The sequence below is a fragment of the Sprattus sprattus genome (assembly GCF_963457725.1).
Source record: "Sprattus sprattus genome assembly, chromosome: 20".
Lineage (NCBI taxonomy): Eukaryota > Metazoa > Chordata > Actinopteri > Clupeiformes > Clupeidae > Sprattus > Sprattus sprattus.
The window spans coordinates 25,143,321-25,156,162 of NC_137918.1; the positions used below are offsets into that span (position 1 = coordinate 25,143,321).

The 12,842-nt window shown below is 41.1% G+C and overlaps 2 protein-coding genes across 2 annotated transcripts; both read left to right on the top strand.

The window, feature by feature from the left end:
• Positions 1 to 1,048: 1,048 nt before the first annotated feature.
• Positions 1,049 to 3,963, top strand: LOC308381685 (collagenase 3-like; the record flags this gene model as incomplete). Its single annotated transcript, XM_080859272.1, has 10 exons — positions 1,049 to 1,150; positions 1,245 to 1,486; positions 1,575 to 1,723; positions 2,143 to 2,271; positions 2,372 to 2,533; positions 2,717 to 2,849; positions 2,991 to 3,124; positions 3,398 to 3,557; positions 3,646 to 3,749; positions 3,866 to 3,963. 10 exons carry the CDS (start codon positions 1,049 to 1,051, stop codon positions 3,961 to 3,963), a joined length of 1,413 nt encoding a protein of 470 aa, XP_080715398.1.
• A 2,666-nt stretch (positions 3,964 to 6,629) lies between these two features.
• LOC308381969 (uncharacterized protein) lies at positions 6,630 to 8,014 on the top strand. The gene is made up of 2 exons (XM_080859643.1): positions 6,630 to 6,875; positions 7,077 to 8,014. The coding sequence occupies exons 1-2, from the start codon at positions 6,731 to 6,733 to the stop codon at positions 7,847 to 7,849; spliced, it is 918 nt and encodes a 305-aa protein (XP_080715769.1). The 5' UTR covers positions 6,630 to 6,730; the 3' UTR covers positions 7,850 to 8,014.
• The last annotated feature ends 4,828 nt before the right edge of the window (positions 8,015 to 12,842 follow it).

The following is a 12,842-nucleotide window of genomic DNA, read 5'->3' on the forward strand; positions in this document are numbered from 1 at the left end:
CTCCGTGGCATGATGGTCTATTGGTATTTCTGGTCTCAAATTAAGTATGTCTGTAGCGAAGGGAGAGCGTGGTCACCCCACCCGGATACAATTACAGTTAAATAATATGTTTAAATGGGGTGCCACTGGCAAAACTTAACCCAGGCTCCTTGGCACAAATCCCCAAACCCCAATCCCACCTTTTTGGAAAAAATGTATCATCCAGAAGTTTTGAGCTAAAATCATGCTAGCAATATAGACTCATAGTGTAGCTAACCAAAGCACTAAAACTTGTGTGAAATGATCATGGAAATTTTACTTTTGAAGGCATAAAACTGTTTTTTGAACTTAAATGTGCTTTCCTCCCATTAAATGAGGCTCTCTTATTTGCAGGATGGGTAAAATGGCTTACTCTTCAAAAATGTGCGGTCATTGACCAATTTCTTCTATGGTTCCGTAGAAACGATTATGGTATGATGGTATACTGCATCAACGGACGTGTGGTGGACTTGAGTCATTTCCATACCATACCAAAATGGATCTGTGGGTGCAACATTAAGAATGAGGTGTTTAACGTTGTGTGTTGGAGAAATCTTGTAATCTTTGTGAAACCCAGAACATGATGCATCCAAACTCGCATGAAATTATAGAAATCAAAGTTCTATAAATACATTTAATTTGTTTTTGACACTGTGTGACAAACACACCATTCCAATGATTACATCGCACAAATTACCAATTATCTAATGACGTCTCACAGTAACAAAACCCAACAGCAACGCCCAAATAAGCCACAATAAGAATGAAAGGTGATTTAGAGTTCAAAAGAGTATTTAGCCTCTTTTCAGCTTAAGAAGCATTGGCATTAGCATTCGAAGTAAAATTTTGCCACACATTTATTTTATTCCCAAATGAGTGGGTGTGTTTACAGGATGCTATGATGTATGATGACTAATGGTAAAGCTCCTGTGACAGGCCCATAGTTGCTTAATGGTTCCTGCACAAATCATTTAAAAGCCTGCCAGGGAAACATAAGCAGCAGTAACCTGTGGAAGAAGAACGAAGCAATATGAAGAATCGCACCCTGTGTATTTTGCTCAGTCTGGTGATTGCAGCTCAAACCAACCCGCTATCAACACCTCTCAACAAGAAAGATGAGGACATGGCAGAGGTATAGTATGCTGAAAGTACTGTGAAGGACGGCAACAGTTAAAACCCAATTTGATAACTATTGGTAATTGATCCTTTTTCTGCCTCTCTTGCAGAAGTACCTGAAAAGATTCTATGACTTGAAAGAGCAGAGTGATTCAGTAATCCTGCGCAAAACAAGCCAGCAGAAACTGAAACTACGTGAGATGCAAAGTTTTTTTGGACTCCGTGTGACAGGAAAGCTGAACTCTGAAACTTTGGAGGCGATGAAAAAGCCTCGCTGTGGGGTTTCTGATGTGGCTGCGTACTCCACCTTTGGTGAAGGATACAAATGGAGGACCAACAAGTTAACCTACAGGTACATAGAATTATAATACTTGCTTGTTTGTGCATAAAACAGCAGTGAATGCATGGATGGTGACATGTAATGCATTGATTGTGTTTAGAATTGAGAACTACACTCCTGACATGACTGTGGCTGAAGTGGATGATGTCATTGGAAGAGCACTACAAGTGTGGGCAAAGGTCACCCCCTTGAGGTTCACCCGTATCTACAGTGGCACAGCTGACATCATGGTCTCCTTCAGTAGTGGAGGTAAACATTATATTATGTATTATATATTAAATGCCATGTCTGGAATAACACTAGATTCTTTTCAAGATAGCAAAATGCTAAATTAACTAGCATAAGTGCCCCATGTACTGTATGTTTACAGTACAAAAGTACTAAGTAGAAAGGAACATGATTATGGCACTTTGCCTTAAATATGTCAGTGAGTGTAAAAACATGATTATCAGATAATCAGACCATATGCACTGATTATTACCGACACAAAGTACTGACAACAACAGCAAAATGTCAGTACTGCACTAAATGAGTGAATGTCAGTACTGCACTAAATGAGTGAATGTCAGTACTGCACTAAATGAGTGAATGTCAGTACTGCACTAGATGAGTGAATGTCAGTACCGCACTAAATAAGTGAATGTTGGCCCCATATTGCCTGTTTTTAGACCATGGTGATGGCTCTCCCTTTGATGGGCCCGGCGGGACTTTAGCACATGCATCTGCACCATATCCTGGAATTGGAGGGGACGTTCATTTTGATGAAGCTGAGACCTTCACTTACCGTTCCTCTCGTGGTAAATATTTTCATATCATCTCTATAACCATTTATTGAGATTACTGAGATACTTTACACTGTATATTTGAAACTCTTAAATGTACCTATTTCTACCATAGGTATCGTCTTGTTCTTGGTGGCTGCCCATGAGTTTGGACACTCTTTGGGCTTAGGCCATTCCGAGGACATTGGTGCCCTCATGTACAAATGGTACGAATACAGAGACGTTGACAGTTTTGTGTTGCCAGCAGATGATGTCAAAGGGATACAGTCTATTTATGGTAAGAGTTCCTTTCAAATAACCCCAAACAGTCTAGTTGGATAATATTTGCTCCAAATTCAGCGTCTAACATACCAGAGCACTTTGTTTGGAACAGGCCCAAACCCTGATGTGAACCCTGAAGACCCTGTTCCTACACCTCCTGTTCCTACACCTCCTGTTCCTACACCTCCTGTTCCTACACCTCCTGTAACTACACCTCCTGTTCCTACACCTCCTGTTCCTACACCTCCTGTTACACCTAATGCCTGTGACCCTAACCTGGAGCTTGATGCAGTCACAACTTTGCGTGGAGAGACACTGTTCTTCAAGGACAGGTACAGAGATGTAGTGAGCAGTACATAAGCTATGCTTTAGGTTATACTTAATTAAATATACCTTTTTTTCAACCTCAGAAGTTGATGAAGTTCATGATAACGGGATAACTTAAACAAATGTGCTTATGAATGCGTTTGAAGATTCCTCTGGTGGAGTTATCCAACGAGGCCCAACCGACAGACAATCCTCATCAGCACCCTCTTCCCTGACGCCCCTGACCATATTGATGCAGCCTACGAGAATTCACAATCAGATAGAGTGTTCTTTTTCAAAGGTGCAAACTACATGCTACAATGCAGTAGACACTAACAATTTCATTTCACATCTCTTTCCCTTTGTCTCTTTATAAGTGTTTTGTAACCTGTAAAATGTATTTATTGAACATTTATGTAATGTTTATTTATTTACTTATCTTACCTTTTTCTTTCCTACTGTGAGGCGCATTGTGTTACCTCCGTGTATGAAATGCGCCGTACAAATAAAGTTTGATTTGATTTGATTAAACAACTTACAGAATCACTTACAGAAACTCTTCCCATATCTCCAGGTCAAAAGGTGTGGTCTATGAACGGCAATGCCATTGAGAGGGGCTACCCTAGGAGCCTGGGCAGCGTGGGCTTACCACATCATGTCCAGTCCATCAGCGCTGCACTCCATGATCCTGAGGCTGGCAAGACTTTGTTCTTCGATGGCGAGTACTACTACAGGTATGTGCCACAGAACTCCAAGTCCAAGTCCAAGTGCTTTTTAGTTGTGTTGTATCCCTGAAGTCTCATAACTGGCTCTGCTGTGCAGCTATGATGAGAGACAGAGGAGAATGGAGGAGGGCTATCCAAAACTGGTGGCAGATGGTTTTCCTGGGATGACTGGAAAAGTGACAGCAGCTTTCATTTTCAGAGGTATGCAGGCATTACATTTACAATTGTCTTACAAGTTACCCTGTGAATGTTGTAGAACATCCTAAATAAATGAGTCCTCTAATCTTCTTTTCTTTTCCTCCCTACTTATGTGGCAGAATATGCATACCTCTACAATGGCTCCCGCATCTTTGAGTACCACATGGACAGGACTTTTTACCGAGTGCTGACCACAAACTATTTCTTTAACTGTTAGGAGATGTTACTCTATTAGGTCTACTCCTATTTTCTCTGTCTTACTTATGAATGTTCTAGATATTTATTTTGTACGAGTTATTCGAAACGTTAATGTTGAAAAAGGTAACAATTATTTATTGCACGTATCGAATATTCTGAATAGTCAACATATACATTATTTTAGCTTCAAGATGTGCATGATTATTTCATTGAGTGAAAAATGCAGAAATATGCAATAAAATATGGCCTTCTGATACTTTCATATTATTATTTAAACATAACTAGGCAAGCCTTACTTCATTTGAAATGAGGAGTCTGGTAAGGTGACGAACTGAAATCCTTGGATTACATACCTAATCAGCACCAATGTGTGACTCATCACTGATCCCTGCAGTACAACTTCTTACGTCATGGCATTAGTTCATTTGAATCTAACAAGCAGAATGGTACCCTTGCATCCCTTTTCACACTAGCAGGTTATTTAATGCCGTCAGGGGAGAGCAAACCATCCAATGCACTGCTCTTAGTGGTCTGTTCCTAGATCAGATACCAGTCATTGACAACACTATAAGCTATAGCTCCTGCACTAGTAAGTAAGGCCTTACTTAACTGCACTGGTTAGTCAGGTGTCTCCTTGGGAGTATTATCCAAACGTTTGAAATCACCACGTTAATCTGCTGTGTAGGGTGGAGAAGTGTCCTGAGTCTTAGAACACAACCCAAACCGTGAAGCACAGGGGCGGCAGCATCATGTTATGGGCACAGCACCCCAACCGTGAAACACAGGGGCACAGGGGTGGCAGCATCATGTTATGGGCACAGCACCCCAACCGTGAAGCACAGGGGTGGCAGCATCATGTTATGGGCACAGCACCCCAACCGTGAAACACAGGGGCACAGGGGTGGCAGCATCATGTTGTGGGCACACAACCCCAACCGTGAAACACAGGGGTGGCAGCATCATGTTGTGGGCACACAACCCCAACCGTGAAGCACAGGGGTGGCAGCATCATGTTGTGGGCACACAACCCCAACCGTGAAGCACAGGGGCGGCAGCATCATGTTGTGGGCACAGCACCCAACCATGAAGCACATAACAGGGGCGGCAGCATCATGTTGTGGGCTTGTTGTACTGCCCGAGGGACTAGTGTACCTCATAAAGTTAGTGGCACTATGAACAAGGACAATTATGTCCTAATATTTTTTTTTAGACATGAATTTATTAGACATGTCCATGTGACCTATGCAATTTATTTCACACAAATGAATTGTAGCTATCTGTTGCGACTGAAGTGTGGTCCTGCTTGTATTTAATAAATCCAACAACAGTGATATGGCCGTGAATAGCAACCGTTAAAAAAAACCATTGCATTTGAACGAGGCGAAGCAAAGGTTTTTGTATGACATTTGATTTTGTTGTGTTTTAGTAATCAAAATGCCTCAAAATTGGCTACACTTCATTATGTTCAGACACACCTTTACAGACATCTTTATTATTATTATTTTGTTTCTATATTAGTCCCCTTTCCAATAATATTGACATTGCATGTATTTTATGAATAAAATGTTCTTTATTGTAATAATTACTAGGGTACCATAATAGTTGGGTGTGGGCTCCCCTGCCACACGACTGGGTGAAGATGGTGAAAAGCACTGCACATGAGACGGTAGCTCACAAATATCATCACTATTTAATAACCAAGGGGGACTATCAACCCCATAACAGGTGCCCATAAAATAAAACATACAAATCAAACGTACAGGCCGTACTCACCTGCACACTAGGAACCTGCTTGTCCTACTTAGGCCCAATCACAGGCACCTGCTCGACTCAAGCCAGGCCCCAAAAACATGCACCATGACTCAACCCGGAGCTTAGTACATACACTGGCCATACAGAAAACAATCACATACACTGAGCACACAGAAAAGGCATACAAGCCAAACACAGAACAGAGACACACAAGACAAGGCCAACAGTAACTACACAACTAGTCACAAAACACTTCACCTTTCAGCAGGGGAATGGTTTACCTTAATGCCTTGAAACAAGTCCTATTTCTCTTTCTCCGCCCGTCTCCAAAATGGGACACCCTTCTAACAGGGCACGACCACTTTGGCTTAATTGGGTCCGACCATGGACGCAGGGGAGCCCGGTTTTTGTTTGCTGTATTTTAAAGTGATATTTTGTGGTATTGTGGTAATTGTTTTTTGTATTTATGATCTTGGATTCATTGAAAATTATGGCTATCCTCTGTGTATTCCCGGAAAAAAAAAAAAAAGTTGAATGAACATCCGAGCCTGTAGATGGCAACAATGTATCCATGTTGTGCTCTGCATTGACGTAGTCATCGGTAGAGGAAGAACTGACAGAAACACGGTATAGAAAGTGAAGCCTTGTGGACGAGAAATAAGTAACCAGACTCATTCTAAGTAACATACGATTGGTGTTGTATATTGTTAAATCAGTGTGATACATGCCACAATTGTTGGAACACAGTGTAGTTATGTAACAAAATAGTGGATGTGGCTTGCTATCATAGACAGCTTAGCAAGCAAGCAACCAACGTATTCTTACCATAGTGTGGAAAGATGTCGGCTGTACAGTCGCACGTTGCTTTTATTTTGGACAACTTGTCCAAAAAGGCAGTTGCTGAAATCATTACGTTGTTTGATAACACTTTTAATGCGTTTATCGAAGAACTTTGTAAGAAACAGAATGAAATTGATCAGCTGAAAAATAAGTTGGAATTACCACAAGCTGATGTGAACGTGGTGGGAAACACCATGCAGGAGAAGCCTTCTGTGTTGTCATCCTATGATGACATTTCAGTCAATCACCAAACGTCAAACGAAGATGAGCCGAAATCTGATTGTTCCACGGAAGTCACTCAGTGGGACTTTTCTGATGAACAACAATATGATTTTGAAGGTAAGGCCATATTACAACAGAAGATGTCACCTAATGGTGTGCTTTGGTTAATTTATTGTAACTGAATTAGAACCCGCACACTGCATTTCATCGAATTGTTTCTTCTCAGAGAATTGGTAGTAAGAAGTGTGAAATTAGATTATATTTGATTATTTACTCTGTAGGTTATATTTAAATGAATTTTGTGAAATTGTACTGCAGGAATCACTGATGACAGTCAAACATTGGAGCTGATTGAGGAAGAGTGGGAGAACACGCTAGCTGGACAGTCACAGGATCCTGTTTATTGCACTAGGTCTGAGTATGACGACAGTGAATTGGGTGCGCTGGAGTTTGAACTGAAAGCAGCAGAGCTGGACAGCATGACTGAAGAAGAGGAGTCGGCTACACTAGCGTTGACTCACAGTCAGACTTCTGAGGTTCAACACCATGAAAATTCATCAGTACCTGGAAAAAAAGTGGTTGGAAGTCCGAGAAAACTCCATTATTTAGCTCTGGCAGAGACCACAGAGACAACTACATCAGAGACAAACGAAGTTAGGAGTTTTCCAGCTAAGAAAAGAAAAAGAGGAAGGAAAAAATTAAGAGAAATCTACAACATGCGTTGCCCAGAGTGCAGACAGGTCTTTTATCGGCCAACGGACTTAAAAAAACACCGTTTTACTCACAAGGAGAAAGAACTACTGATCTGTGAGTGGTGTGGAGTCACCTTTCCTTGCAAGAGCCAGATGTTGGTACACAATCGGATTCATACAGGAGAGAGGCCTTTCCACTGTCATATTTGTGATAGGGCATTTATTTGCAAAAGCCAGCTCACGACCCACATATTTGCCCACAAGTCAAAGGAAAAGGGTGAATCGTGCACCCTGTGTGGGGCAAACTCTACCGTATCTCTTGAAGGCGACACACCTAAAAGACGTTCCTCCAGAGCAGTACCATGTGCTAAGTGCGGGAGAACCAAACCTGGGACTTGAGAAAGATTTGACGAGCTGGTTATCCATGACTCCAGTCACAATTTAGTGTCAAACGCCTATTATCGACTGAACTGAAATGCTCTGTGTATTACTGAGAAGCCTAATTGAATGGTGTGGACTACATTTTGATCTCTTAGGAATTCCTTTGATACAACCGGGTGACTGCTAAATGGATTGATTCACTATACTCACTCATTTCTCTCTTTCTTTCTGTCTCTTTAACATCTGTGTTAATCATATAGACTGTAAGCCCAAATAATTTTTTTTGTTTTAGTCGTTGGTACGGTATGTTAAAATTATTTGATGTTTTACTTCACGAATTTTTATGTTTTCTTCAAAATAAACACTAAATTCAATTTCGATTCTTGCAACATATTTCCCAAAAAGTTGGGACAGTAAAGCATTTACCATGTTATAAAGTTGCAATTTCTCTTCACATCACTTAAAAGACGTTTAGGCACTGAATACACCCAATGATGGAGGGTTTCAGGTGTAACTTCGTCATAAGGTGTGCACCGATACGGTGTCTTTGTTGTCGAATCTTGCATTTCAAAATGCGCCACACATTCTCTATTCAAGTCCGGACTGCAGGCAGGCCAGTCCAGCACCCGCACACTTCTTCTTCCTCAGCCATGCCTCTGAAATTTGTGCTGAATGTGGTTTTGCATTGTCTTGTTGATATATGCATAGGCGTCCTGGAATGAAGTCTCTTAAGCAGCATATGTTGCTACTAAATCTCTGTACTTTTTCGCATTAATGGTTCAATTACAGAAATGTAAGTTACCTTTGCCAAGGGCACTGACACAACCCCATACAATGACAGACCCTGGCTTTGGACTTGTTGCTGGTAAAAGTCTGGATGGTCAGTGTCATTCTAGTGGTCTAGTAGGCACGTCGATGATTTAGATGAGAGGATCAAGTAGTTTAGTTCAGGGAGGTCGGTGGGTGCGAATAATTCAAGGATAGCACCCGGTTGAGGGTGTGTTGCCATGGCGCATTTTGGAAGGGGTGTAGGGTCACAGAGGGGGAGGAAACTTTGAATTTGTTCTCTTATTTTGAGGATTTTATTATTGAAAAAGGTCATGAAATCATTACCACTAAAGATTATGGGAACCGAATGTTCGATTGTGTTGTAGTTTTTTGTTAGCCTAGAAATAGTGTTAAATAGGAACTTTGGGTTGTTTTTATTACTATCAATCAATGAAGAATAGTAAGCTGATTTCGCCTCAGAGAGTACTCGTTTATATCTTAGAAGACTATCCTTCCATGCCAGGAGGAATACCTAAAGTTTGGTGCAGTACCATTTTTTTTCTAGTTTTTGTGTGGTTTGTTTAAGTGCACGAGGTTGATCAGTGTACCATGGGGCTAGGTTTTTCAGTTTTCTTATTCTCTTTTTTAGTGGTGAAACAGCGACATTTGGCGAGCTAGACTGATTATCTTAGCTTCAGTTCTACGCCGAACAGGGCCCAGGCCGTAGTTACCTGCACCCTGGGCACCTGCTTGTCCCACTTAGACCCCATCACAGGCACCTGTACGACCCAAGCCAGGCCCCAAAAACATGCACCGTGACTCAGCCCGGAGCTAAGTACATACACTGGCCATACAGAAAACAATCACATACACTGAGCACACAGACAAGGCATACAGGCCAAACAAAGAACAGAGACACACAAGACAAGGCCAACAGTAACTATACAACTAGTCACAAAACACTTCACCTTTTAGCAGGGAAGTGGTTTACCTTAATGCCTTAAAACAAGTCCTCTTTCTATTTCTCAGTGTTCGCTAATGTCTTTCTCAGCCAGTCTCCTCTTATGAAAATGGGACACCGTTCAAATAGGGCACGACCACTTTGGCTTAATTAGGTCCGACCATGGACTCAGGGGAGCCAGGTTTTTGTTTGCTGTGTGTGTTTGTGGTATTTATTCAGTTTTATTTGTATTCATAATCTTGGAATCATTGAAAATTATGGCTATCCTGTGTGTATTCCCGAGAAATAAATACAAGTTGAATGAACATCCGAGCCTGTAGATGGCGACAATCTATCCGTGTTGTGCTCTGCATTGAGGTAGTTATCGGTAGAAGAAGAACTGAAAGAAACACGTTATAGAAAGTGAAGCCTTGTGGACCATATGTTGTGGACGAGAAATAAGTAACCAGACTCATTCTAAGTAACATACGATTGGTGTTGTATATTGTTAAATCAGTGTGATACTTGCAACAATTGTTGGAACACAGTGTAGTTAAGCAACAAAATAGTGGATGTAGCTTGCAATCATAGATAGCTTAGCAAGAAAGCAACCAACATATTCTTACCATAGTGTGGAAAGATGACGGCCGTACAGTCGCACGTTGCTTTTATTTTGGATAACTTGGCCAAAAAGGCAGTTGCTGAAATCATTACGTTGTTTGATAACACTTTTAATGCGTTTATCGAAGAACTTTGTAAGAAACAGAAAGAAATTGATCAGCTGAAAAAGTTGGAATTACCACAAGCTGATGTGAACGTGGTGGGAAACACCCAGCAAGAGAAGCCTTCAGTTTCACCCTACGATGACATTTCAGTCAATCACCAAACGTCAAACGAAGAAGAGCCGAAATCTGATTGTTCCACGGAAGTCACTCAGTGGGACTTTTCTGATGAAAAACAATATGATTTTATAGGTAAGGCCATATTACAACAGAAGCTATCGCCTAATGGTGTGCTTTGGTTAATGTATTGTAACTGAATTAGAACCAGCACACTGAGCATTTCATTGAATTGTTTCTTCTCAGAGAATTGGTAGTTAGAAGTGTGAAATTAAATTTACTCTGTAGGTTATATTAAAATGAATTAAGGTTATGAAATTGTACTGCAGGAATCACTGATGACAGTCAAACATTGGAGCTGATTGAGGAAGAGTGGGAGAACACGCTAGCTGGACAGTCTGAGGATCCTGTTTATTGCACTAGGTCTGAGTATGACGACAGTGAATTGGGTGCGCTGGAGTTTGAACTGAAAGCAGCAGAGCTGGACAGCATGACTGAAGAAGAGGAGTCGGCTACACTAGCGTTGACTCACAGTCAGACTTCTGAGGTTCAACACCATGAAAATTCATCAGTACCTGGAAAAAAAGTGGTTGGAAGGCCGAGAAAACTCCATTATTTAGCTCTGGCAGAGACCACAGAAACAACTACATCAGAGACAAACGAAGTTAGGAGTTTACCAGCTAAGAAAAGAAAAAGGAAAAAATTAAGAGAATTCCACCAAATGCGTTGCCCAGAGTGCAGAAAGGTCTTTTATCGGCTAACGGACTTAAAAAAACACCGTTTAAGTCACAAGGAGATAGAACTACTGATCTGTGAGTGGTGTGGGGTCACCTTTCCTTGCATGAGCCAGATGTTGGTACACATTCGGATGTCTCATACAGGAGAGAGGCCTTTCCACTGTCATATTTGTGATAAGGTATTTATTTGCAAAGGCCAGCTCAAGACACACATATTTACCCACAAGTCAAAGGAAAAGGGTGAATCGTGCACCCTGTGTGGGGCAAACTCTACCGTATCTCTTGAAGGCGACACACCTAAAAGACGTTCCTCCAGAGCAGTACCATGTGCTAAGTGCGGGAGAACCAAACCTGGGACTTGAGAAAGATTTGATGAGCTGGTTATCCATGACTCCAGTCACAATTTAGTGTCAAATGCCTATTATCGACTGAACTGAAACGCTCTGTGTATTACTGAGAAGCCTAATTGAATGGTGTGGACTACATTTTGATCTCTTAGGAATTCCTTTGATACAACCGGGTGACTGCTAAATGGATTGATTCGCTATACTCACTCATTTCTCTCTTTCTTTCTGTCTCTTTAACATCTGTGTTAATCATATAGACTGTAAGCCCAAAATTTTTTTTTTGTTTTAGTCGTTGGTACGGTATGTTAAAATTATTTGATGTTTTACTTCACGAATTTTTATGTTTTCTTCAAAATAAACACTAAATTCAATTTCGATTCTTGCAACATATTTCCCAAAAAGTTGGGACAGTAAAGCATTTACCATGTTATAAAGTTGCAATTTCTCTTCACATCACTTAAAAGACGTTTAGGCACTGAATACACCCAATGATGGAGGGTTTCAGGTGAAACTTCGTCATAAGGTGTGCACCGATACGGTGTCTTTGTTGTCGAATCTTGCATTTCAAAATGCGCCACACATTCTCTATTGGAGACAAGTCAGGACTGCAGGCAGGCCAGTCCAGCACCCGCACACTTTTCTTCCTCAGCCATGCCTTTGAAATTTGTGTTGAATGTGGTTTTGCATTGTCTTGTTGATATATGCATTAAGCAGTGACAGGCCCGCACTTCTTTTTCTTTCTTTGTCGTTTTCTATTTATTTTTTATTTTTTTAATATAAGCAGTATTTATTGTTACACCAGGTTTTATTGCTCTTAGCTTGATTGTTCTCTCCCTTGTACGTCGCTTTGGACAAAAGTGTCTGTTAAATGACTAAATGTAAATGTAAATATGCATGGGCGTCCTGGAATGAAGTCTCTTTGGCAGCATATGTTGCTCCTAAATCCTGTACTTTTTCGCATTAATGGTTCCATCACAGAAATGTAAGTTACCTTTGCCAAGGTCACTGACACAACCCCATACCATGTCAGACCCTGGCTTTTGGACTTGTTGCTGGTAACAGTCTGGATGGTCATTTTCTTCATTGGTCCGGAGCACACGGCATCCATTTCTTCTAAAAAAGACCTGTAATACTAATTGTCTGACACAATACATGTTTCCCCTGTGAGATGGTCCATCCCAGATGCCTCCGAACCCAGAGAAGTCAACGGCGCTTCTAGATTCGGTTAATATAAGGCTCCCCTTTGGCACAGTAAAGTTTCAACATCATTTGTGGATGTAATTACGTATTGTAGTGCTTGACAAAGGTTTGACAAAGTAATCGTGTGCCTATGTGGTTTTATCGCTTCTAGATAAATGACGGTTCTTTATGCAGTGCTGG